Here is a 27293-nt window from a genome sequence, read left to right as displayed (position 1 = left end):
TTATGTTTTAAGCTGTGGTGATCTGATACTCAGGGAGGGTCAAAAACTTCTGCCCCGATTCTTACAACACCTTCAGAAGATATGTTTCAATATCCCCATTTTACAGGTAAGAAAACTGAGACTCAAGGAGGTGAACTGTCTTGCCTGAAGTCACAGCAAAGATGAGGCAAAGTCATGATTGAAGCCCTGGTCTGAGTCCAAAGCCCCCATTACTTTAGGCCTCCAAGCTGTCACATGCATGGCCAGCCAGCACTCCCTCTAACTCCAGGTGATATGCACTGGCCTCTGAGCCTGTATTCAACATACAACTTCTTCTTTCCTGCCTTCTTCCTTTTTTACTACTCTTTTCTTCCCCTGCCCAAAGTCCCACAACCAGACTTAGCCAGACTTCATGATCAGGGGACCACATGGATGCACTCGGTTGATGCCTCAGCTTTGGATTGATAGCATCCAGCTCAGAGTAATGCCTACCAGGGGCCTCCCAACAGTCCTAGATCCTCCTAACCATGTAACAACATGTCTTCCTTAAACTCACCCAAGAAGACAGTGGTCCTGAGATTATTGCACAAGTTACTTTTCTGAGCAAATTTAAAAAAAAAAATTAAAAGCAAATACTTGAAAAGTCAAATTAAATATCACAGGGCACAAAAAAGCAAAATCATGAAAAAATGTGGTCAATCATTAGCAGAGAGGTTGAAAAGACACGCTCCAATTGCTTTAAAAATGCACAGAACCCAGGTCTCCTTAAAATAGTTTTGCAAAGTACATTGAGAATTCCATGCAGTAATATGAAACACAAGTCCCGCTGCTGCCACTGAACATGCTTCAGCTGGCTGAACCGAAGGAGCTTGACATTAACCCAAGGCTCTGCAAAACACAACAGGAAAGCACAATAGAGTTGCAGTTGCAAAGCTGCCCCAGATGTGTACATTTTCTGCTCCATTAAAATAACTTGGATGAGAGGCAAAGCACATTTGGTCCACAGAAAGAGGGAGTTAGGGGAGGGCCAGGGAGAGCACAGTCAGTCTCCATAGTCCTCCCACTCCCCAGTTTTGCCTCCCCTCTAAGCCTTCCTTCACATGGCTAAGTCTGTCTAAGTGCAAATATGGGATGTGAGGATGATCTGGCTTCGACATCTGTCACCCCATTGTCGCCAGGGTTGATTAGCCTGATCTGGCTGGCTAGGTGAGCTTCCCCTTCCTCCCTCACCCATGTGCATCTCTCCTGAAGCTGTGCACTCTGTTGAAGCGGATGACCTCCCCCCCGCCCCCCAGGAGAGGACCACACGGATCTTCAGTCAAAGGTATATGAGTAGTTGCACTCCCCTGCTAGAACCTCCAAACAAGCTCTCAAATATGACCTCAGACCTCCCAGGACTCCCCAGAGTCAATCTGCTTTGCCATAAGTCCTGAGAGTCCAGTTTTCTTAACTCTGTCATGGGGTTGAGACCTATTTCAAGGGTTCGGTGTGAAATTAATTGAGATCTTGGTGCCTGGCATGCAAGGTTTATAGAATGCTTTGGAGGAAAAGTAGTTACCACAGTTATCATCACTGAATCCAGGTCATATGAGAGAGGTGAAGGTGAAGGATGTGAAAATGTCTGGGCAGAAAATAGACAAGATCTTAAGGAAAGAGCCTGGTCAAGGGCAATACCTCTGTTGTAGGTTCAATCTCTGCCCCAGTCAGGGTGTGAACAGGAGGCAACCAATCTATGTGTCTCTCTCACGTTAATATCTCTCTCTCTCTCTCTCTTTCTCTCTCTCTCTCTCTCCCCCCCCCCCCCCTTCCCCGCTCCCTTCCATTCTCTCTAAAAAGCAATGGAAAAAAATATCCTCACTCTTCCGGTAAGGATGAAAAAAAAAAAAAAGTTCCTAAGGAGAGAGGATCCCAAGTTTTCCCATATCTGAAGGGCTGACATGAGACTCTTGGTGGTGAACCTCGTCTGGCAGCTACGAGATGTAAGATTCCACCTCAGTGTAACTAAGAAAGGCCCTTCCAACCATCAATCAGTAGTTTCCAAAAGTTAAGAGGTGGCAGTAAACTTCCTGACATTAGAACTCTATCAGAGGAACCTGGATGGCCATTTGGCAGGGGTATTAAAGAGAGGATTCAACTACAATTTGGTTGAAATTGACATTTTTAACCACCTCTGAAATCTGTTCTTTTGAACTGTCTTTACTTGCCAATCAATGAATCACCAACATCTTGAGTTTCTGGTACGTGTAAAGCCTGGGGCTGTGGGCTCTAGATCAAAGAGGTACTCTGATGGTTTTCACTAAGGCAGAGGAAGCACTTAGTAGGTTCTCCATGAAGCTATGTTAACAGACTGACTGTGAGAGTCACCCAGGAAACAGAAACTCTTTTGGTTGCTCTGAGGCTGCCCAAGGGTGTTTCTTGGAGTATCCTGTACCTGTCATTTCTTCTCTAAAATCCATTCTACGCACCTACATGCAAAACGTATTTGAGTATGTGTTTACTCTGCTGGCATTCATTTTATTGTTTGTTCTTTTCTTTCTGGGTTCTTGGGAAATGGAACTGCCTCCTTGTGAGAATTATTTACACTGACTCGGGTGGGGAATTTGTTTGAACTTGAGGGTGCAGTGGTATTTATTGCGTTCATGAATGTGCCTGTCTTACAAGGAGTGGAATCGGCGTTCTGTCCTGTGGTCACTGGGATTACGCTCCAACTCCGAAAGGGACGGAGTTTCAGAAGAAACCATGCAAAAGGTTTCCGATGTGTGCTCTCTGTGTCTTTATTTAATGCATTTGTTCTATAAGCATTTACTCCCCAGCCCTGTGCAAGGAACCTGGGATGTTAAAGTTATTCAGCCTTTTTGTCACCTCTCAAAGAGCTCATGCCAATGAGGGACGATAAAAGGTTGTGGGACAAGTTAGTAGAAAAAGACCGCCTGTGCTTGAGGAGAGGCTGTGGTTAAAGAAGGCTTCACAGCGAAGATGGCATTTGAGCTGGTCTTCAGGGGACGTTGAGGTCACTGTGCACTCCAGGAGGAAATGCTTCCCAGGATGCGGGCAGAGCAAGCACAAAGGCTTGGGACCTCATAAAACAAGCTAGCGTGGGAAATGTCAAATAGGTTAAGGTGTCTGGGGCGTGCTGTGTCCAGGAAGGTGGTTGGAGATGAGACCGGTAACATATTTAGGGGTCACCCTCATTTAGATGGGATAGGCGGTTGGGCATGGTGCTGCTTGAAATTACATTGCAAGCATAGGTTGGAGCTTCAGGGACTTTCATTAAATATGGCCAACTCTGCATGATCCATCTTGTGAATTGTCAGAAGTCCTGCTATACATTACTTCCCCTTGATGACCATAGGAGTGTATTATTAAAATAAAAACTCAGTTAAGATCAGTCCAAAGAAATAATAATTACGAAGATAAATCTGCTGAAACAATAGAGTGGCCTTCTTTTTACCACAAGTGTGTGGGGCAACATAAGGCCAACATCTGCATCAGGACAACTCATGAACATGTCTGATGGGCACCACATACACACCAGGGCTTGGTTAAAGGAGCTTGACCTGTACATTTGGATCTGGGAGGTGTGTGTTGATGGGGTTCATCTGTATAATGTATTTCCTAAATCACAGTAAGGTAATTTGGGGTTTTGGTTTTTCTACTTCATCATTAGTATATTTGATCTTAAATGTGAGCACAGCGCTTTTTTTTTTTTTTTTTTTTTTTTTTTTTTTTTTTAAATATATTTTATTGATTTTTTACAGAGAGGAAGGGAGAGAGATAGAGAGTTAGAAACATCGATGAGAGAGAAACATCGATCAGCTGCCTCCTGCACATCTCCTACTGGGGATGTGCCCGCAACCCAGGTACATGCCCTTGACCGGAATCGAACCTGGGACCTTTCAGTCCGCAGGCCGACGCTCTATCCACTGAGCCAAACCGGTTTCGGCATATGTGAGCACAGCGCTTTTAAAAGAGTAATGTTTAATGATTTCTGATTATAAAGTCATACCTGCTTACTGTGGAAAATAAATATAAATGTATAAGTATAAAACACAAAAGAAAGTAAAGCCACCCACCACTATTAAGAAACAACGTTTTGGTGCATTTATTTTTATAGGTTGAGTTTATTAAGATGAATTTATATATATATATATATATATAATATATATATATATTAATTATATATATATAATTTATATATATATTATATATATATATATATATATATTAATTGAGCTGCCATTGCCATTAAGCATTCCTCTATGAGAACACTTTCCTCACTATAACATAAATACTTAATACTCCCCGACCAGATTTTTGGGTTTTGAGGACAGGAAAGGTGTATTATTCATACAGTGACCTGATTTTGGCACAGGAATCCAACACTGAAACTCAGGTTCTGATACAATGTCTAACTTGAGTTCTATTTATTATCATCCCCCCAATCTCAGCGAGTCCCTACCAAGTGCCAGGTCTGAGCTGGGCACTGATTTATCTGGGGAGATACGTAGCCATGTGTGATACAAAATCCACCCTCGCAGAGGCACCAGTGTGAGGGTGCTGACGCCCTTTGATGTGAGATGGGGTTCCCAGTCGCCCTCTTTCAGCTGGTGTCCATGGCCTGACTGGGAAGACCCAAAACCCTCCAGGATCTCTTAGGCCTGTGGTAGTAGGGACAGACCTCGGACTGCTATTCCAGAGTCCCATTCCTGAACTTTTCAAGGTGCTCCAGAAATGCCAGCCAGCCCTGGTCTTGCCTTCCTCAGAACACCCCTGCACTTCCCACTTCATTCCAACTGGTCCCGCCCAGTTCAGAGAGGGGTGCTCCGATGGAGGGAGACTACAGAGCCCCCCCACCCCACCCCACCCCTACCCTGCGGCCGTGGCTGAGAGCAGCCCTCAACAGACCTTTGGCTACACCAGCCAGCTGGTCCAACTGGAAATCCCAGATAAGCCCCAGTACTGGTCAGAACTAGTTTGGCAGCTCTGGGGAACTTTTCTGGCGAACTGACCCTCCCCACCGCAGGAGCTGGCAGTTTTGGGGAAAAAAAGAAGGAAAAGAAAGAAAGAAAAAAAAAAAGTGAACTATAAGGGCTGAGAGGAGTGGCTAAAATTATTTGAAACACTAAAATTCTGCTCCGTTGCAAGTGCAAGTTTACAGTTAGGGATCCAAACAGGATTGCCCCCTGCGCCACAGCCACATTCATTCCCTCGCAGTCTCGCCTCTGCTTTGCAATGCTGATTTTTGTTGTAGTGCAATTTGTTTTGCAGTGCGATTGTTGAAGCCATATAATCCTTCCCCAACAAGACTTTTAGTCAATGCATTCTTTTCTGCAAATGCCATTATTATTATTAATTATTATTAATTATTATTATTGCAATACCATCTCTGCTTTTTCCCCCTCCCTACTCGAAACGCACTCCGGCTGTGATTGCTCGGGTCTGACTTCGCGAGTGGCAGTGCGCTTCCAAACCCCCTCGTCAGCCCCCCGCCCCCTTTCCCCTCCCTCTCTTTTCCGCGCCCAGGCCAGAGCAGCCGATTGGCAGAGCGGAGCTTTCAGGAACAATAACAGTGGGGGGACCCCCGGCCCGGGGAGCCGCCCCCGCCCCCGGCCCGGCTGCGCGGCTCGCGCCCGCCGGGTCCCCACCTCCGTGCGGCCGGGCCCGCCCCCGCGCCCACCATGTACGCCTTTGTGCGGTTCCTGGAGGACAACGTCTGCTACGCGCTGCCCGTGTCGTGCGTGCGCGACTTCAGCCCCCGCTCGCGTCTGGATTTTGACAACCAGAAGGTGTACGCCGTGTACCGGGGCCCGGAGGAGCTGGGCGCCGGGCCTGAGAGCCCCCCGCGCGCCCCTCGCGACTGGGGTGCGCTGCTGCTGCACAAGGCCCAGATCCTGGCGCTGGCAGGTGAGCGAACGGGCAGGGGGGACGGTGGGACCCGGGCGGGGGCCGGGACGGGGAGGCGGACGGGGAGGGGGCCGGGCGCCGGGACGGAGACCGGAGGTCGGGGTGAGCCGCTGCTCGCTCAAGCCTCCTCCTCCTGACCCTGAGGCTTTTCTTTGGGGGACAGGGTGTCTCTAAAAGGCCAGACCAGTTAAAAATACCGGATGGTCCCCTTTGTCTTCCCCGCCTCCCGACACTCCCGCGCTGTCAGTCTGTCTTCATCTCTCTGGGTCTGTCCTCCTTTCTGTTTCTATTCTGCTGGCTCTTCACTTTCCCTTTCTCTCCCCGCTGGTCTGTGCGTTCATTTCTCTGTCTCTCCCCTTCTCTTTACCTCTCACCCAGTTCCTTCTCTCTGCTCCTCGGTCTCCTTAAGTTTTCTAGCTCTCTGCCTCCCTTCCCTTAAGGCCCTTGCTACCTCCTGGGAATGAGGAAGCAAGGTGGATACTGTCAGACTCTTCCAGGTGGGAGTCCCTCTTCACAGAGGGAAGGTATGACACCTTTGTCCAGTCCGGGCCATCATTGGACGGGATAAGGAGGCCTTGGTCACTGGGCACCACTCTCCTGGGCCTCTCCCTGGACAGGTGGTGGAGATAAGAAGATAGTGGCCCTCAGCATCCCTCAGCCTCCACACGCCTTTTGAATCTCCCTGATGAGAGCCCATGGCCAGGAAAGCAATTCTAGGTCAGGGTAAGACGTGGGCCTCCCATTCCTGCTTCCCCAGGGTCCTGCACAATAGACAAGGCAGGTGGCTTCATTCCCACGCGACAGATGAGGATACTGAGATTCAGTAGTGATCGCACAAGAAACTGCCACTTCAGCCTCCTACCCCAAGTTCGTTCTGCCATGCTAAGCACCTTTCCCTTTGTGAAGAGAAGGCAGCAGCGGAGGCTCTTCCCCAGCTAATTGTTAGAGGCCTGGGCATAGACGGGAGAGGAAAAGGGAAGTATCACTTCTGTTTTGGGGTTCAGCCTTTTAACTGTTGCTGGTAAGGAGTGTGTACCTTTGAGTAGGCAGAGAACGTAAGCCACCCTCCACTTAGAAGGGAAAACCAGAAGTTAGGAACTGAATGAAGATATTGCTAGTATTTTGTAGGTTTGAGACCTTTCCTATATTTTCCAACTTCCTTTGCCTTCTCACATTTAGCCTAACAGATGAGTCCAGCGTACATCACATTTAAATTTGACAGATAAGGAAACTGGCCCCAAACAGAGAAGTGACTTGCCCAGGGTCCCAAGGCCAATTAGCAGCAGATTCTAGCTCTGGCTCCTGAGTTGTTCCTTCCCACCAGCTCCTGTTGCCTCTGGGAAGGAGGTTTGCAGGCGTTGAGGAGGGGAGCAAAACTGGAAACTAATTGGTCAGGGCCCTTTTGACAGACTATCCTCACCATCTCCCCACAAATCTGGGGCACAGGGGTGTAGATCCACTCACAACACCTGGGGATACCTGAGGCCAGAAAAGCAGAATGAGGGGAAGTGTGTAGAAAAGGGAAACCTTTGTGGCTGATTAAGTTTTATTTTGTCTGTTTACTTGCTTTTAATTACCTGAGGGAAGGGATTAGGAGCTAATTCCCCAAGAGTATAGACCTGAGGAAGTTGTAACTAGGTTGTAACCTTAGCTTCCCTTTGGCTAAAAGCAAAGAAAGCTTGCTTCTCGGTGGCTGCAGTAGGAAGGGCCTGGGGACAGGGGAAGTGATGCGGGTCAGAGTCGGGGGTATGTGTGCCTGTTAGTAAGAGCTGTTTTCCTCGGTGAGAGTGTTCATTCATCCATTTATTCATTCAGCAAACACTAACCCTGCGCTTGGCTCTTCAGGCACCACTCAGAGGCGGCTTAGGCCACTGACTCTGATTTTAAAAATCAATGGAAGTCTGCATAAGTAAGACACATGTAGTTATTGGTCTGAGGACCATAAATCGTGAATCCAGAGACAATTCATCCTCCAAGTTGGAACGCTGGTAAATCTCTGGGGTTATTAAAAAATATCTAGGCAACACCTGGAAATTGGCAGAGTAGATCCAGAGGAGAGGCAGGGTGCCAGTTTGAGCAAAGTGAGTTGCAAAGCACTTTCCTGACTGCTCTTCATTTTTGTTTGTTTGTTTGTTTTTTCCTTGGGAGGAGAAAGAACAAAGAAAGAAACCAACAACTTGAGGTTGGTAGACCACATTTTGAATCCCAATCAGCTGGCTAATTTTTAAATTGGAGCCCACTGCCCTGGCTGCAGACCTGAGGGGAAGGGCCAGGGTGGGTTTGGGAATTCATTTATGCAGGAAAAACTCTCCTGTGTGTCTTGAAACCCCAAATTGACTTGAATGTGGTGGCTCTGAGATCTGCTTGCAATGACATCATCTTAAAGAGCTCTCCTTCTGCATCTCCCAGATGTAAGTACCACTGTGTTGTGGCACCGGATGTGACTAGGTGAGCCCTCGAGGGGGGAAGCAGAACTGCCTTATGTTTGTGAATTAGCCATAAGTGATTGAACCCTGTCTGGCACCGCAGCGTGGTTTCAGAGGCAGTTTGGGGACCACTGTATGGCTTTTGGTGACAAGTGTGTTTCTTTACTGAATATTGGTCTAGGCCAGTGGCCGGCAAACTCATTAGTCAACAGAGCCAAATATCAACAGTACTTCTTCAAAATAGACTCGCCCAGGCTGAAAACCAACTTCTGCGCATGGGCCACGAAGTTTCAATCGCACTGTATGCGCGTCCGCACGTGGTATTTTGTGGAAGAGCCACACTCAAGGGGCCAAAGAGCCGCATGTGGCTCGAGAGCCGCAGTTTGCCGACCACAGGCACAGGCCAACCCAGAGCCACCTGCAAGTGTACCTCTTCTTCAGGAAATGTCAAAGCCAATGCTCTGTTTTCCCCGCTCATGGTCTTTTACGCGGTGGTTTTAGTGTGTGTCAGACCCTAGGGCCTAGCCCTTTTCTTGCCAAACTGTGAGTTCAGTTCAAGGGGAAAAAACAAATCCACCCTTTTTGACAGTCTTGCCATGTGCCTGCTCATTATCTGGGAATTCTCCCTGTGACTCTGCTGGTAGAGATCACTATTATTATTTCCATTTTATAGATGAGGACACTGAGGCTCAGAGACTTGCCTACAGTGTACAGTTAATGACAAAGCCAGATTGGAGCCCAGGTCTCCCAGTGCCCGGCCCCCACTGAGCAGTCTCCCTTGTAAAGTAGTTGATGTCCCTGTCCGCCACACAGCAGCTGGAAAAGCGTGAAAGGAGTGGAAGAACTGTTCATGAAGCAGACAGTTCAAGACAAGTTTCGAGCCAGAGGACAGTTTTAGTTTGGTTTTCAAGTCCATTCTGATCTTCTTCTCCTACCAGTCTCCGTCCTGCAGGGCCCACACGCCTGGCCTTCCCTGTTTCAGTTGCCATTTTCCCAAGGAAATCTCAAAGGAGCTTGCCTTCTCCATGGAGAGTCAACATAACTCAAGACTTGGCTTACCTTTGGACTGTGGTCTCTCCTGACTCATCCTTATTTATCTGCCAAACAGGTTGTGAAAGTCAGAGATACCCATTTGGAGAGCTTACTGTTATCTAGCTGCAGTCCAGCCTGCTACTAGGGGCTCATGCTATTGAATTTTGTGTTCTTTACAGGGCCAACACTGGTTTTTCTAGACTCAGAATCTTTGTATGTGGGTGTTTTGTTGTTGTTGTGGTTAATTCTCACCCATGGGATATTTTTTTCCATTGATTCTTAGAGAGAGTGGAAGGGATGGGGAGAGACACCAGAGAGAAACATTGATGTGAGAGAGACACATCTATTGGTTGCCTCCTGCATGTGACCCTGGGGGCCAGGGATCAAGCCTTCAACCAAGGCACGTGCCCTTGACTAGAATTGAACATGGGATCCTTCAGTCTGCGGGCCAGTGCTCTAACTTTTGAGCAACTGGCCAGGCCTAGACTCAGAATTTTAAAATTCTACGCACCTATGCTATGTTGTTATTATTTGGGTGTGCTAAATTCCTTTTGTGGTCAAGTGCCCCTTATTCCTTCTGTGTGCCAGGCCCAGGGCTGTAATAAGCAGACGCACCAATGCACCAACACATCTGAGTAACTGGGATTGACAGAGGGGAAACCAGCTAACTTTTCCTGCCCAGCTCTGTAGGGTTTCTGTGAGGGGCAGAGGGATGAAGAAGAAAGCGCATTACCCTCAGGGAGTGTGTAGCCTGAGGACTCCAGGCTCATGCTATAGAAAGGTGAAGCCAGGCCCTGGGGGAATGTGGAGAAGGGACCAAGTCTCAGTGGGCTTCCCTTCCCAGCTTCACTCGCCCTGCCTGCACTCGGCCTGCACCAGCTTTCACTCATCTAAACCAGTGCAGCAGCCTTCAGTTGACAGCCTTGCCTCCAATCTATTTTCTAAATTGCTATCAGAATAATCTAAAACATTGCCTTTTGGTCAATTCGCTGTTTCCCTTAGAGCCTTCAGCAGCTCCCTGTTGCTTGCTGAGTAAACCTTCAGCTTCTTGGCCTGGCCTTCACAGCGCCCAGCCCAGCCCCACCTCACTTCTCCAGCTCTACCCACCCTTCCCGCTGCCTCTAGGTCTGCAGTATGTTGTGCCACTTTGAGAACACACCCTCAGGCATTCCTTTGAGCCAACCAGGATAGATTAATCATTGTTTGACACGGGGCCTCTGCCCACAGAGCTCACCTTCCAGTGGGGAAGGCAGACATGTGACATGGGTCTCCTGCGCTGAGCTGAGGGCTGTGATGAAGGAGTGGTCAAAATGCATTGCTCAGGGGTGTTCCCTGTGCTACCCTCTCCCCTCCTAAGAGGCTCCCTCCTCTTCGGAGCTCTCCTTTTCTTTGCTTGTTCCTTGCTTATGGACCCTAGCATGTTGAGTCTTGGTTTGGTTAGTGGTGAATGTTGCCTACAGTGGACAGTTAATAAATGATGAAGCCAGTCTTGGAGCCCAGGTCTCCCAGTGCCAGGCCCCCACTGAGCAGTCTCCCTTGTAAAGTAGTTGATGTCCCTGTCTGCCACACCGCAGCTGGAAAAGAACTGTTCATGAAGCAGACAGTTCAAGACAAGTTTTGAGCCAGAGGACAGTTTTAGTTTCTGGTTTTCAAGCCCATTCTGATCTTCTCTTCTCCTACCAGCCTCCTCCTGGGGCCTGCCTGCTTTGTCCTGTGTCCTCATTGCCCGGCACGTGGTCCACACCAGTCAGTCCATGTTGAAATCAGGGACTTTGGGAAGACAGGTGCATTTTTCCTGCTTGGGAAGAGCAGGGGGCACAGGAACCTCTGTAGCAGCAACTTGTTTTTCAGAACAGAAACTTGCAGTGGGGTTTTGAGGCTTCATGCAACTTGGTTCATCTGGAAAAAGTCAATATTCTTTATCGCTCCCTCGACTAGAAGAAACCCCACACTTGGGGGGAAATAGCTTCCAAAGCCGCGTTCTTCTTGCTTTGGTAGTTTTAGCTCATTCAGGGCTCAGGTCCCAGCTTGGCATCGTTGGTCCAAATAGATCACTTGCTCCAGAAACGCTTTGGAACGTCTACAAAGTTAGCGGGGAAGCAGGGGACAAGCCGATTTCATATGCAAAGATTGTTGCATGTCATCAGTGGGAGACTGCCAACAAAAGGATTTATTTTTTTAAAAAAGCGAGTGAAAACTTTTAATTTAGGTTTTGACATATTCTACTGATGTATGTTGGAGCAAAGATTGGAACTTGCCTGCTGTCATCTGTTGCAGATCCTACTGAAATCTTAACCATTGAAGGTTCGGTCTGATGTGATGTGTCTTGTTCTGAAACCACATACTTGTTACAATGAGATGGTATGTGTTACTGAGCACTTCAGAGCTCTGGTTCACAGGAGGAAAGAGAAAATGCCCCAGGCAAGCTAGGGTCTTGCTCTTTTTGTGTGTGTGCTGTTTTATTACTTAACTCGTTTTTATTTTTGAAGACACACTGGAAAAGTAGAATTCAAATTTAGATCTTTGACTCCAAGATAAAGTCCCTTCCCCATTGTGCCTTCCTGCTTTGTCTTATAAGCTCCTTAGAGAGAGAAGAGGTGTGTACTTTTCACTTTAAAATGCTTACCAGGAAAGCATGCATACTCTGAAGAGGTTTTTTTCTGGTTCTTTTAAGGTTTGCAGATATTGAGTTATACTAGGCAGTCACCCTCATACCAGAGGGAAACCCGGGAGGAAGAATAGCCATTGCTTTTCACCTTTACGGACTAATTTACTAAGCATTTACTAAGTGCTCCCCAGGTTCCAGGCTCAGTGCTCGGAGTTTCCACATTCTCTGTCTACATCCTTGTGGGATGGGGCTTCTTGTAATCCCCGAGAAGAGAGCTATTCAAGTACAGTACTGTGTAGTGGGCGCTGCAGGTGCCAGGCAGTGGGCTAAGTCTTCCCACATGGCAAGGCTTATGGAGAAGTGTGAGCCTGCTCAGTCAAAAAGGATGGTACCTAAACCAAGGTGGATCTGATTTAGTAAGGAAGGCGAATCCATGGTGATACCGGAACCAGCCAGCAGGAATTCTTCCCGGGGTCATGTCTCACAGAATTGGAAAATGAAGCTGGAATTGAAAAATGAAAGCCACGGGCCAGAGGAGTTCAAACAAGGCAGGAGTTTATTACAAACAAACACAGGCTCCCCGCTCGGGGAGGGGATTCAAATGGGTTGCCCCGGAAGCATTCTGCTCTTCGCCTTATATCTGCTGACGGCCTGCTCTTTGTCTATCTGTGCTGCCCTCTGATTGGTTCCTAGCCTTTGTGCAACATTTTATTTTGCACTTGCAAGAAAAACATCCTTGATTCAAAACACCCTGTTTTTCTGCAAAACATTTTGTGGTTTCACCTAGCTCCACGATTCTTCTTTCTTCCATCCCTTACCCTGTCTACCTAATTCTGCTCTAACTCCCTTCCATGGGACTTGGGAACTGACTGGTTTGTTGCTGTGTGTGCTGATGATGTGGTGATTGGGCTCCCGTTCCTCCGTGGGGAGCTCCAGGAGAGTAGTCGATTAGAAGGGGAGGGGATGAGTTTATTTGAGGACATGTTGAATCTTAGGGACCCACAGGACATCTGGGCAGAAACTCCAGGAGATCACTTGGCATGTGGGCCCAAGGTTCAGCACGGCCCTGTGAAACTGGGCTGAAGATCCAATGTGAAAGCTGTTAGCCATGGATGGGCGGGGTCACAGTGGGAGAGGGAGCGGAGAGAGGAGCATGCAGTTAGAACTCAGAACACCAGCTTTTAAGAGCTCAGCAAAGAAGATGGCTGGGAGGGAACAGCCAAAGGATGGGTGATAAACAGGAGAGATGGCTGTCCTGGAACTCAAATGAGGAGGGAGGCCTCTGATTCCCAGATCTAGGCTTGCTTTTATTTAACTACACTGCAACTGCTTTTTCCTTAGAGTTCACTGGGGAGACATAGGATAGAACATCTATATATCTAAGGAAGAGAATAAAAGCTTTGCATGGAATGATAATTTGGGAGTTTTCCATGGCTGAGCTTTGCCCCAGTGGAGGAAGGATCAGAGCTCCTCTTTGGGGTCCAGAAAGCAGTTCAGTCCAGAGAATGGAATTCATAGGCATTGATGGAAGTAGTGTACTAACAGCAGAGAGAGAGTGGACAAGCAGTGGAAAGGGAGCCCAGCATGATGATGAGCTCCCTATCACCAAGAGGTGGCAAGTAGGTCAGGAATATTCTGGAATAGAACCCTGCCCTATGAGAGAATTTGACTATATGACCTCTAGGTCACTTGCTTGAGTATCAAAGAGGAAATGTTAGCCAAAATAAGATAGGCTTTGAAGTCAGACAGTCTGGGTTCAAATCAGGACTTTGCTACGTATAAGCTGTGTGTCCTTAGGGAAATTACTTCCCTTCTCTGAGTTCCAGGTACTCATCTGTAACATGGGGATAGTAATCACCTTGCCCACTATGTTATTTAGCAAGGTAACATGGAAAAGTGCCTGGCACATAGTAGGTACTCATTAAACAGAGGAAGCTGTTAAGGACGAAATGGCTAAGAAGTCCTGAGAGAACAGCTTGCCTAGTTTTGGGCAATAGGCCTGATCTTTGTGAAAAGGGGTTACCTGGCAGGACAGGCACATGTAAGGAATAGACTAGTTTAAAAATTGAGCTTTTGTGTGTTTCCATTGAAGGCTTACCATCTCCCCCCATGTTTTGCCCTCTGTGCCTCTATGCTGGTGCTACTTATTACCATGGCAACAGCTTGGTGAACCACATGATGGTAGCTAGATAAAGTGATTCCCTACTAGGGAGCCAGTAGGGTGAGGTTCCTGGGCTTGTCTGTGCCCCAGCCCTGTGCCCAGGTCAGTGAGGCAGGGGCAGTGAGAGCAAGGTGGCCTGCTGAAATCTGGTTAGCATTTCCTTTTATCCCTTTCTGCATGGCCTCAGCAGGACATTTCTTCTTCAGGTGGGCCCCCTGGGAGGGATTCGATCATTTGCTCTTACCCTGTACTGCATAGAAGATAGAGACCCAGAAGCCCCTGTGGCTGGCTAGCGGCCCACAGCTAGAAGGGGCTGTTGAGGTTCTACCCTAGTCCTTATGTCTTACAGAAAAGAAAACAGAGAAGAAATGATGGGCCACCCAGAGTTAGAGCCAGGCCTGGAACCAGTGTCTCCTGGTTCCTTTCTACTATACCACAGCAGGGAACTCTTCTTTTGACTAGATACCGTCCTGGAAACTGGAAGACTTTGTCTGCCTTGGGTTTTATAAAAACAAGCATCATAGGTCAGAGAATGCAGTGTGCGTGTCTTCTCTGTGGCTTGTCTGTTTTTAATGCAAACATAAGACTTCACAGGATTTTTGAACAGATGAAAAACTTTAAGCTCGCATGTAGATATTTTTAAAACAAGACCAAACCTTTATAAAACATTTTATGTTTAGCCTTTCAGAATTTCCTCCTAACTAACAAACCCACACCAAATTAAACTCCCCGACGTTGGATTCTTTTAATTATCCAGCACGATTATATGTAAAATGGGAGTCAGGACCGCGCATCTTCCATTTTAACTGCACACAGCACATTCTCCAGGGCGGACTTCACTTTTGGAAACAGACTCTCACTGGGTTTCCTGTTCACCTGCCTGTTTTCTAAAACACTATTCGCTATTACCATGTCTCCGCCCCCATCACCCCAGTTTAGTGGGATGTTTGTCCCTCTCAGATTGATAAAAAATACCAAGTTCTTCTACATTTTTGAAGAGCAGCTTTTACCATGTTTCGTGGCCTTGAGTAGGGACTGTATTTAAGGTTTATGTAGAGTTTAGTGGCCTTGATCAGCCTGTATAGTTCAGGAGTTTGGCATCAAATCATATTGGTATAGTGCTTAGTTCAATTTGGGAATACATCACAGCAATCTCCTAGAATATAGGCGAGGTCTTAGGAGAAAGGTGGGCACTTCAGAAGTTATATTGACACATAAGCCTTTACTTCAGTTGAAGGAGTTACAGCAACTTGGTGATTTTTCTCTTGTTGCTATAGGATAATTAGATAAGGACAGGGCCTGATGTGGTGCAGATGTGATGTGACATTCTGGCTCTGCTATTGTCTTAGATAAGCCATCTCACTTTTTTGTTGTTAATCCTCACCTGAGGATATTTTTTCAAAAAAAAAATTTTTTTTAGAGTGAAAGGGAGGGGGAAAGGCAGAGAGAGAGAGAAACATTGATGTTCGAGAGAGACATCAATTGATTGCTTCCTGCATGTGCCCTGACTGGGGCCAAGGATTGAGGTATGCGCCCTTGACTGGAATCGAACCGGCAGCCCTTCAGTCCTCAGTCCAACGCTCTAACTACCGAGCAAACCGGCTAGAGTGCCACCTCACTTTTTGAGCTTCAATTTCTTCTTCGATAGAATTATTATGGGGATTCAGTATAGTGATGTTAGTAAAAATTTGTCACAGAGCCTGGGCACATAGTAGGTGCATACTCAATATTTGTTGGATGGATTAATGCAATTAGCTGACTGCCTAATAGCTGGAAAGGAGGAGGAGATAGTTAATGCCCAAATCCTTGGTGGTTTTCTTCACCCTGGAAACAAAAGAATCAGAAAGTCAGAACCAGTGAAGATCGTCTCTTCAGAGGCTACCCATTTATTTATGTTCATAGTGAAACATTATTTGGTCTTAAGCTTGGAGCAACTGCAAAGGTTGACTAGAGAGTTTTCCTCATCCTCTGAGTCAACTGCTAGTTTCTTGTGTGGTTTCCTGGAATTCAAAGCCAGAAGCATCCTCCAAACCCACATTAAAATGCTACATGAAGTTACTTGCTGTCTTAGGTGATCCACACCATCATTCACCTTCATTAATGTGACCAGCTAAGAGTTATAGCTTCTTGTCACTCTGTGTTCAGTCTCCTCCTAACATCTCATCCATCTTGCTTGCCACTGCCACATTAATCTTCCTAATACATCTCTTTCATCATGTCTCAATGTGCTGGGTCCCCTCAGCAGTTCTGTTTGCCGTGGGATAAAAACCAAGCACGTAACCCACAAGGGCAGCCTAGCAGCTGCTGTTAATTGAACACCTATGACAAGACGGGCACTGTGCTTGGTGCTTTACATGCACAATCTTCCAGAAAACAGTCGATTACCCCCACTTTACAGATAATGAAACTGAGATGCTGGCAGGTTAAGCAGCTTGCCCATGTTCCCACAGTTAGTAGGTAGCAGAGCCAGAATCCCAAACCAGAGCCACCTGATTCACGAGACTAAACTGCTTTTCTTAGATCCTGGGCTTCTCTCTTCCAATCATTTCTTTACCTTTTATGACGATACTGAATGAGCAGTCATCTCTGTGGGCTAGATGTGGATGTGAGGCACCGCCTTCAACCCAGGATTAGAGTTAGGAAGGCCTGCCGGCTAGAGGGGTGCCCCATGGGAGCCAGTGTCCCTCAGCATGTCACACCTTGCACTCTGGCTGAGGTTCTTGGAACCTCCTGGCTGTCGAGGACTAGAGGACAAGAGCCTCTAATATCGTGCTCAGCGCAGAACAGGGGCTCAGCAAGTGTGCACTGGCCCCGCAGAAAAGGATGAGTGTGGTCCCAGGGCTTCCCCAGTCCTCCTCCAGTCTGCACGGGTCCAGAAGAAGATGGAGGAGCGTTAGGGTGGAGCCAGGAGCTAGTTAGTCTCTGAGGAGCCTCAAGATCCCTTGGCCAAGTAGGAGGCAGCCAGGAGCCAGTCAGACGTGTGCTTCTGCTCCTTCCTGGAACTTACTCCTGTCTCTTCAGACCTTCCTGCACCGCTCAGCCTACCATTTCAGAGAACCTACTCAAGCCCGAGGCTACAGCCTGTTTCTGTTGTGCTGGGGGTGGTGACTGCTCTCTGGGGACTCCCTGAGAACAGTCTGGTAGGAGAGCAGGAGAAAGGGGTCTTCTGCTTTGAACTTCAAGCTGGGGGATTTGCATGTCCTTATCTATAGCTTTTATTCATTCACTCTGCATTTATTCTGGCTCTACCGTGTTCCAAGCATGTGTTTAGGCAGAATAGAGCTTAGGCTGGGAGGGCTGTGAGACCTGGGTCAAATCCTGGCTCTGCACCTTACCATCTGGGTGGCCTAAAGGCCTTCTTTGAATCTCATTTCTTCTTTAAGGGAAAAAAAAGCAAAACTGTGGCTCATAATACTTAATGGCAGGGTTGATGTGAGGTGCAGTAACATGTAAAGAGCCTTATGGTGGCATCTGATGGGTGGTAGGCATTTCACCAGTGATAGCCTGTTTTTAAATTAAAGTATCATTCATGTAACATAAAATTCACCGGTTTAAAGACTGTACATTTCAGTGGTTCTGAGCATATTCACCGTGTTCTGCGACCATCCGCACTATTTAATGCAGAACTGCCAGCTGTTTTCCACAGTGGCAGCCCCATTTACAGTCCCACAGGAGCGAGCAGGAGTTCCAGTTTCTCCACTTCCCCCAGCACTTGCTATTTTTCTTTCCTTTTTTGATTATTGCCATCCTATTGAGTGTGAAAGTGGTATCTCATTTCACTTTTCATTTACATTTCCCTAAGGACTGATTATTTTGAGCATCTTTTCATATGATTATAGTCGCAGCCTCCTTTTTATTATTCTTCCATTAAACATTTTTGTTTGCTGAGTCCCTATTGAAGGCCCAAGCCTAGTAAGATATGGGCCCTGCCCTGAGGCTACTCACAATCCAGTGGAGAAGGTAGATCTTAAAGCAGATCATTGCAACATAGTAAGAAAACAGGCTACAGAGAAGATGTATGTAGTAAGTCCTCACTTAGTGTCCTTGATGGGTTCTTGGAACTGCTGCAAAACAGGCTGTACCGATACCAATTTTACCACAGGCTGACTGGTATAAACAAGGGTTAAGTTCCTATGGCAACTCATCACCCTTATCTTTTTCGTGGGTTTTTATCTTGTGTCTCCCAACTGGATGCTTAGTCTCTGTGTCCCCCAGGGCCGTGCTAGATATCTGCAGTGTAAATTCTCAGCAACTGTTAAGCTCAGACACAGGAGGAGAAGCTCTGGACCTGGTTATACAGCCTTGGTTCTGACACTGTTCAGGCGATGGAACTCACTTTTGTGACCTTGCACAACGCTGAGCTCTTCTGAATGGGGACCCTGCCTGCCCCGCTGCTGCTGGAGCCCTGGGCCTGACCTCTGCAGGATGGGTTCGGGGACCTCACCATCTGCAACCACGGTTTCCTCATCTGCATTCCGAAAGGGTCGAAGGCGATGATTTGTGCATCATTCTCAGTTTAAATGTTAGTCTGTGATTCTGAGTGATTGCTTCTTTCCACATCAGCCTGATCCTGAGCTACAGAGTTTCAGCCCAGGGACAGCATGGCTTGTCATCTCCAGTGTGGTGGCTGCATCTCAGAATCTGCCCTTGAATGTGTCAAACTGAAAGGTTGCCCGGAGCTTGGCCCCAACACATTCGGAAATCCTAACACTTTCCTCTCATTCCTTCCCTTCCCTTCCCCTCCCTCTTCCTCCTCCTCCTCCTCCTCCTCCTCTTCCCACTTCTTCCCTTGCTTGCGCGCGCTCCCTCTCTCTCTCTCTCTCTCTCTCTCTCTTCCCCCCCACCCCCTTTCTCTCTCTCTCTCTCTGTTTTTGTTGTATTTTTTCCCCACATGTGAAAACGCCATCCATCCCATTTCAGGATAACTTCCCTGGGAGTATTTTCTTTAGGTTTCACCTTTTAGCAGCTTCTTGGCTTAAGAGTTATGATAACTTATTGGAAGGAGGCTGTGACTCTTAGAAAGACCACATCTTCGATGGGTTGTTCATGCCTAACTCATTGGGTATATTTCATGGGCACAAAGAGGAGAACAGGCTTTGTTTGTGAAGACGGAGCCTGGTTCCTCCAGGTAGTGGAAAGGTGGTTTGCTTCTCTGATCAGGAGGAGGGGTTAACAAAGACCACCACTTTTTTTCTTGGGCAGTTCCCTTATACTCTGTTCCTTTCTTAAGTCATTCCTATGTTTTTTAAATTGTATCTTTGCTCAGAAAAATAAAACAATTCCTAGCATGCTGATAATAGCAATTTTAACGTGCCATTCATTGAGTGCCTACTGTGTGCCAGGCACTGTGCAGTGAGTTATGTGAATTACTGCTGTAACACCCTCCCTCCCCCATCTCGGGACAGAGGAGACTCCTGAGCTCACTAGACTAAGGCCTGGCCCTTCCTCCTCACCTGTCATAGAGCAGAGGTTCCCACAGAGGTCTCTCTCAGACTGGAGTCCTGCCTCTGACCAGCCAGGCTTCCATTCCTACGATCATTTGGGAAGCTTTGGCATTTGACTATATTCTGGAATAGTTACCAGCTTATAAGCTTCCTTCTCAGCTTTACTAACAAGCTGTGAGGACAGGAGCCTGGCTTGGGGGAGTGTAAGAGCGTGTTTAGCACAATCACATGCCCACACACTCACACTCACGCAGACCCTCGAAGGCTGGATTTAACCAGCCGCCTGGCCATGTGCCACCTCCAGCAACGGGCGATGTGCCTGGCACTGCACTGAGGACACAGCAGTGGGGACGTCGGAGGAGGGAAAGACACAGTGGTCCCCAGGGTCCAGCCAGTCCCAGGAAACAAGACCCCAGTGTTCTTACCTCTAGGGGCCGGTTCCGAGCATGTCCGGGTTCCTGCCTCTGGGACTTCCTGTTTGAACTCTTGACATCCACTGTGAGAAAGATCTGGGAAATAAAGTTTGAAATCCAAGCAGGAGAAAAAAAATTCCTTTAGATTATTTGAAGTTGATATGAGGAAGTGGGAAGAAAAAGATATCCTTTTGGAGTCGTGCAGCCCTTTACAGTTTGTGGCGCACCTCAGTGTGTGGTTACTACACCTGGGTACTGGGCGAGACGCCAGAGGCCTGACTCCTCCACGACCCCTTCCGTCTTCATCTGGAAAATGAGAGGGTTGGACCAGTTGGTCGCTCAGGTCCCTCAAACTCTGTCAGCTGTGACCTGATGCCAATAAGACAGCGGGAAACGTCACTTGTTGCTCTTTCTGTATCTGTCTTACCTCAGCCTGTCTGCTGTCTGGGAGGCCCCTGTCCTTCCAGCTAAGCTTTGCCTCCAGAAGAGCTGTCATCCCTTTCATGCCTGTTGGCACCCGAGCTGGCAGGAACCCACCATCTTTTTCTGGGAAGTCACTTGGCTTAGAAAGATCTCGGTTGTTGAGGGATTCGTGTGCTAGTTATGTTTAGACCAGGGAGCAATGTCAGGACCACTCCAGTTCCCAGATTCTAGACTTCCATAAAAGGCCACCCTTTACGACATACTTAGAGAAAACCCTAAGCAAATTCATTGGATACCATTTCAATGCTTTGTCCAGCGCACTTTTAGTAAATACCCCCATCCCGGAGTTAGATGTGACTGCTGCTCTCAGGGCCCCGCATGCGGGCGGGAACAGGCCCTGAGCTTGTTTGTGTCTCCTGTTTAACTGGTCTGGCCTCCGTGGTTCTCTAGCATTTAAGGATATGGGCATCGCTTAGACTCATTTGGACCCATAATGAATCTTGTTCTCTTGATATGCATTTTAGAAGACAAATCTGACCTTGAAAACAGTGTGATGCAGAAGAAAATAAAAATCCCCAAACTCTCTCTCAATCACATAGAAGAAGATGGGGAGGTTAAAGATTACGGGGAAGAAGATTTACAGCTTAGACACATCAAGGTAACAAAATCTTTCCCTTTTTTGGAAGTACGTGGGAGCATTCTCAGAGTTCTGACAGCTGAAGAGTTCTAGCCTGGCCGCCTCTCCCCACTAGATGTCCCCTGGCGTCCCAGGTTAGGAGAGGGTTGCAGCCAGCCTCCCGGGGAGCCCTGACTCAGGCTGTGCCACCACGCGGGTCCCGTTTGCACCACCTACGCAGTGTCACTGCTGCCGAGGGTTTGGAGGGTGTGTGGCCCAGGTCCACAGCTCTGGAGGGGTCCCTGCTGGGCCCCAGGAGCACTGAGCACACAGTTCCCGGGCAGCAGTTCCCAGCCGGTCACTATCCGATTGCCCCAAACAGCGAGGGGTGGACTCCCTCAGAACAGGGTGAGCCAGGTTCACAGAAGGGGATTCATGGGTTGGAAGAGAACTTCTGCATGAGGTTGCATTTCCTTTGGTGTGCACCCCAGTTGGTCTCCTCCAGCCTTCACTTGTAAACCTAATGAAAACCCTGTTCCACAAGCCAAGTGTTTTTTCTGTGTGATGGGTACCCCAGGGGAAGAGAAAGAGAGATTCCTTCTGCATTGATCATGGTCTGATTGTGGACACAAGGTCCAGGGTATTCCAAAGGTGTAATCCAAAGATGCAGCTGAGTTCCGTCTATTCTTTCATTGCTCCCTGGCTCTGGGCCTGGCCCTGGAATCATGGAGATCAGCCAGATGTGGTCACTGCCCTTGGTCTCACGGTGCCGTGATGCAGACAGATACCTAAAACGGTCATTGGAATTTTAGCTAATAAGTTCATCTAGACCAGCAGCATCTTATCCCAGCAGATAAAATGCCCCCACCCTGGGTGGAGCGTTCCTTGGTCCTGTCCCTCCCACTCCCCTCGGTGGAAGCTGCATCCTCAAGCAGGAACTTCCTCCAGCAGCTGGAGCCCCGCATGTCCTGGATGATTCTCTTCTCCATGAACCATCCCCGATGTGTCCACTGTCTTGTGGAGCTTCAGCTTAGCCAGAGTCCAGGGCAGGGCTGGAAGACACGGGGAAGGGCTCGGGCTGGAAATTGGGCTCCGAGTCCTGGTCTGGCTTCGTCTGTAGCTCACCCATGACCCTGAGACTAACCTTCCCCTCCCGGCCTTCGTTTTCTTACCTGTAAAATGGGGGATTGAATGGAAGAACCTTCCAGCGCTAGCGTTCTTTGAACTTTTCAGTTAAGTAAACATTTATCATGCCCCTGCCAAGTGCCAGTCTGGGTAGGAATGGAGAATGGGGAAACTAAGGCACGGTTGCCCCCCTAGGTGAGAGTAGATGGCATTCTTAGCATCCTCCCCAATTACAGCATTCTTAAGGAAAAGGTTACTTGATGGAATGCCCCTTTTCCACTTTTATGTTGTTGTTGAAGAGATTTGAGTGCTGACTGCCCTGGGGGACTTGGCTTGCCCTGATTTCTCCCTGATTCCCCATAAATACACATTGAAACCCTTGTGAGCAGTCACTGCCTAGGCCCTGTGGGTGGGGCGGGGGCTGGGAGTTGGGGAGGGTGGTCATGGTATAATACGCGTCCCAGAGGCAGAGTGATGGAAGGGAAAAGTGCTGGCCTGGGAGACCGAGTCCTGGTTCTGCCCCCACCTGCCCTTGAGACTTTGGGCAAGACCCTCCCACTCTGCGCCTCTGTTTCCCCATTTGTAAAAGGAAGGGCTTTGACTGCATGTCTGCATGGGCTTCTCCAAGCACTGATGTTCTGTGGTTCTGTGATTCTAGGATTGTCTGGGGAAATATTGAGCTGCAGTCCAAGAAAAGTCCCAGCTGCCCTTGCCTGAACTGATTCTCGTTGTCCTACAGAGACCCGAGGGGCGGAAGCCAAGCGACGTGGCACACAAGAGCATTGAGGCCGTGGTGGCCCGGCTGGAGAAGCAGAACGGCCTGAGCCTGGGCCACAGCACATGCCCAGAGGAGGTCTTCGTGGAGGCCTCGCCGGGCACGGAGGACATGGACAGCCTGGAGGACGCCGCCGTGCCCCGGGCTCTGTATGAGGAGCTGCTGCGCAACTACCAGCAGCAGCAGGAGGAGATGCGCCACGTGCAGCAGGAGCTGGAGCGGACTCGCAGGCAGCTGGTGCAGCAGGCCAAGAAGCTCAAGGAGTACGGGGCGCTCGTGTCCGAAATGAAGGAGCTCCGCGACCTCAACCGCAGGCTCCAGGACGTGCTGCTCCTGAGGCTCGGCAGCGGTGAGTGCCCGCCCGCCCGCCCTGCACACAGGCGGGTGCTTGGTGCAGCTCCACATCCAGGAGGGCACAGGGGAGGCGGGCCAAGTGCCCCGAGGCCAGGGAAGGGCAGAGACAGCTCAGCAGTCACCCCAAGGAAGAGCTGCCCCCTCCCGCAGCGAAGCTGACAGGAGCTTATAATCGCAGCAGCCGAGTACCTAGAGCACAGTGGGAACACGAGACGTGCAGCTCAGAGAACAAGTGGACAGAACGTTTGCCACTAGCCACTCATGGCATGCGTTCCCTCGGCCAGAGACAGTGCCAGGGCTCATAGGAACCTCTGAGGAGGCTTTAGATAGTGAGGAGAACTAGAGGCGATCCTAAAAACGCCATTCCTGTACGTGAGAAAGTGGTACATGCCAGGGCAGCGATGTAGATGAAGCGGTAGGAGAGTTGAAAGGATGGAGAGGGGTTATTTGTAACTGAGGGAGCCTGCAGGGAGGAGGCAGGCCTTGACTAGGGCCTTGACGATGGGGGGTGTTTAAGGCACAGGAGGAGGCTGAGCGGCAGCCCGGAGTCTGGAGAAACACCTGAGCATGCAAGAAGCTCGACTGCAGGTGGGGTCTGAGGGCCAGTAACTGCGGGCTTTGGAAGCAGCACCAGCCTGGGGTGTCTGGACGTGTCTTGGTGGGAATGAGAGGCATTGAAGAGCTTTGAGCAGAGTGCGTGGCCTTAGGAGGTTAGCCCACAGATGTGTGGAGCTCCTCTGCTTCGCTCGCAGGACTCAGGCTCATACTGCACCGATTTTAACAAACCGAGGTTTTAGGTTTTCTCATCTAACATGGTTTCAAAGCAGGAATAAGGGGAATGAAAGACGTCAGGCTTGACAGCAGGGAGAGATGACTGCTTACCGTGGTGGAGAGACAGAAACACTCAGAACACAAGAGTCCAGGGTTATAAAGGGTAGAAGCCAGTCAGCATTGAGGAATCAGTGTAACGGAAGCCCATGGCCCCCACAGCCCTGCAGGCAGCCACGAATAGCCCTGGGTCAGTGTGCCTCGCTCAGAAAGGGGGCAGCCAGTGTTGACACCAGCCTGTCCCAGAGTTTAAAGTCAAGGGCCATCTGGTGTTCAAGAAGGAGGTTCCCATGGTCCAGATCACAGATTCCTACGTGGAGCCTCATTCCTCTTTGACGTTAGATACATGTGCTCTCACTGCCTTCCTTGTATTGATAGATGCCCCTACTTCTTATACTGTGTTCGTAAGGCAATCATTTCTCAGTGGATCTTCAGGATGGCCCAGGCAGTCTTCCTGTCGCAGAGAAGGAACCGGAGTTTGGGACTCGCCCAGAGTTGCATAGAGAGGCAGGGGCAGGGGCAGGGGCTAAGCTTGTCTCAAACCTCATCTCTCAATTCCTAGGCTGGCAACCTCCTCACTCCTGACTCTGCCTTGGCCGTGGTCATCCTTCCAGACCTCAGACGAGGTACACAGTGGCGCTAAGTTACAATTCATAGGTAGCTTAGAAGGTTACTAAAATTTTTTTATCAAAATAAAATCTCAAAGAGAAACCCTAACTAAACATTTGTGAAAGCTGTGTTGGCTTGGGGTAGGGGATGAGGACCAACTGTAATTTTCAGAGAGAAAAGAGTGTCAGGTCCTCAGATGAGTAACTTTCTTTTCATCGCACTGTACACTATGCCTGTTGTAAACGTCTTGGGGAAAAGGCACAGTAACACAAACTCCCCACCATGTTTTCCTGACTCCCTGGAAACTGCCTGTTTTGCAGGTCTGTGAACTGAGCTTAAACCCCAGAACCCTCCCCTAAGCCTCTGGGGCAATACGATGCTATACATTGTTCATCAGTGTGTGCCTCTCTCATCTGAAAACATGTAGATAAACTTGACCACAAGCGTAGTTTTGTGCCAAATCTTTCCAGGCTCACTCACCCCACAGGCCTTCAATGCCATGGTGACAGCCAACAGCTGGCTCTTCCCTGATCCTAGTCCCGGTCCTCATCACAGTGGGACGGGCTGAATAGAAATCAGCTCAAACCATAAGCATGTGGAGTACCCACCATTGGCAGTACCCCTGTTGTGAGCTCCACGAGCACCTCAGAAAATCACTCCCACTATCCTGACCTCTGAAAGTGTAAAGCCATTTACTAGCACTTGTTCATGGGAGGTGGGGACTGCGCCAAGTTCTAAGATCGATCCACAAGATATAATTCAAGGTCTCCATCGTAGGGGAAGGTGGTTGCTTTCATGCGTCTCGTCTAATCTAGTCTCTAGAACCGGGCTTGATTCAGCCGCCAGCATCCTCACTTCCCGATTCTATGGCTTTGGGAACCTTCTTTTCTTTCTCCTTCCTTTTCTTCTTTGCTTCCTTCCCTGCTTTTCTCTTTTCTTCCACAAATAGTTACTGGCCTCCTGCTGTGTGCCAGGCTTTTTGCCCGGTGTTAACATTTTGATTTATTGAAGCTACAGCCCTTGCCCAGCTAGAGAAACTCAAAGTGTCACTGACACAATCAGTGGCAGCACAGGACATGCATGCCACCACAGGGACAGAAGCACACAGAGCTGTGGGGAAGCAGGGAGGGCACCCACCGAATTTGGGGGGTCAGGGAAAAAATGCCTCCTGAAGGAAATGGCTTTTGAGCTGGAGCCTGAAGGAAGGCAGGAATGAGTAGGTGGGAAGAGTGAGGAGCAGTCTTGGCAGAGAACACCTCTCTGAGTCTTGATGTTCTCACCTGTAAAATGGGAATAATATCTTTCTCATAGCCTTGTGAGCCACTGCATAGGGCCTGGCATTGTGTCGATGCTCAATTACTGTTCGCTCCTTTTCCACACTGTTTAGGGGAGGGGCTAAGACAGAGCTTAGCTTGTTTTTTAACTCTGGCTTCCCCAACCAGTAATTGGCTATATGACCTTGGACGGGTTAACTAACTTCTCTGCCTCCCTGGGTCTTCTATTATAGAAGACAAAAGGGGTTGTATATATGCATGTTCATTTGTTCATTCAATGACTCAGTTCATTCGTTCTGAGCCTAGGAACTTGGGGATATAAAAAGAAGGCTAAGACATTGGAAGTTGGGTAGGGGTGGTGATGTAAGCATATAATTAAAATTCTAAGAGAGGGCCTAGCATTTGAAGTAGATCTATTTTTTTGGTGAGTCTGGAAAGAAACACCCCATTGTAATAGCTCCTGGTCCATACATAACAGCCAGAAACCTAGAATAAGGCAAAGAACAGCCAGAAAGTGCCCAGAGACCCTCTCTGATTCTCAGCTTGACACGCCCTCTAAGCAGCACGTCCTGGCCTGGGGTTGATGTGTGATCTGGGCTGTACCATCCTCGGTCCCCTGGGCCTTCATGAGCATTGTTCTTGCAGGCCTGTGCTTGTGTTTTTCTTACACGTCCACCTTGCCCATGGGCCTGGCTCGGGGGCCTTTGTCCACCTTGAGGGCTGAATTATTCACACCGTAGCAGGCAGATTCTGAGATGAGGGAGGCCAGCAGGATAGGAGATGCTCAGTTTTAAACGGAAGGCTCCCTGCCAGGAAGAATCACTGCTCACTCTCCTCGGCATTGGGGCCTTCAGGCGGTGGGTGGGAGGGGCAGTGAGCAGGAGCCTGGCCTCCTGAGCCTAACGGGGACTTCTGAGAGAGAGCAGGTTCCTAGAAGCCAGGAGTACCTGGTTGGTGAACCTGGTGGTGGTTGGGGGCAGAGGGTTGGAACAGCAACAAGAAGGTATGAGATGTTTTAGAGATGTCACTGGATGGCTCACCTCTTCATTTATGCGTTTATTTATTCTTTCCTTCATCTCACAAATAAACACAAAACAGATCTCACAGGAAACGATTCTCTGGAATAGGGAGGCATGGAGTGTGAGGGACCTTTGAGAGCATGTAGGCTGTCGCCCTCATGTTGCTGATGAGGAAACAGGCCAGGAAGTGTCATGGGCCCATTTTCAGAGGCCTCCTGACACTTGGTCCTGTGTCCTCTCTCTCAGGGCCCTCACCCCACATGGCCTTCTTTAGTTCATGGGACACCATTGTCACTGACATGG

At 48.7% G+C, this 27293-nt stretch overlaps 2 protein-coding genes across 3 annotated transcripts in view; both read left to right on the top strand.

The window, feature by feature from the left end:
* AGBL4 (AGBL carboxypeptidase 4) overlaps positions 1-27293 on the top strand; it is a 987573-nt gene that overhangs the window by 778154 nt on the left and 182126 nt on the right. The window lies entirely within an intron of this gene.
* The window catches only part of BEND5 (BEN domain containing 5), a 48028-nt gene continuing 26281 nt past the window's right edge, over positions 5547-27293 (top strand). Inside the window, exons 1-3 of one of the 2 annotated variants that reach the window (XM_070405081.1) lie at positions 5547-5883; positions 20915-21048; positions 22871-23255. In XM_070405081.1, coding sequence (XP_070261182.1) covers positions 5658-5883; positions 20915-21048; positions 22871-23255 — 745 coding nt within the window. In that variant the 5' untranslated portion in view covers positions 5547-5657. Of the gene's footprint in view, positions 5884-20914; positions 21049-22789; positions 23256-27293 lie in introns of those variants that run through there. The other variant, XM_070405082.1, reaches the window with a different exon arrangement.

Source organism: Myotis yumanensis, unplaced genomic scaffold, assembly GCF_028538775.1.
Source record: "Myotis yumanensis isolate MYYU_CA2020_CCGP unplaced genomic scaffold, mMyoYum1.0.hap1 SCAF_2, whole genome shotgun sequence".
In the NCBI taxonomy this organism is placed as follows: domain Eukaryota; kingdom Metazoa; phylum Chordata; class Mammalia; order Chiroptera; family Vespertilionidae; genus Myotis; species Myotis yumanensis.
Note: the sequence above shows the minus strand (reverse complement) of the source record. Positions and strands in the feature narration are given on the sequence as shown.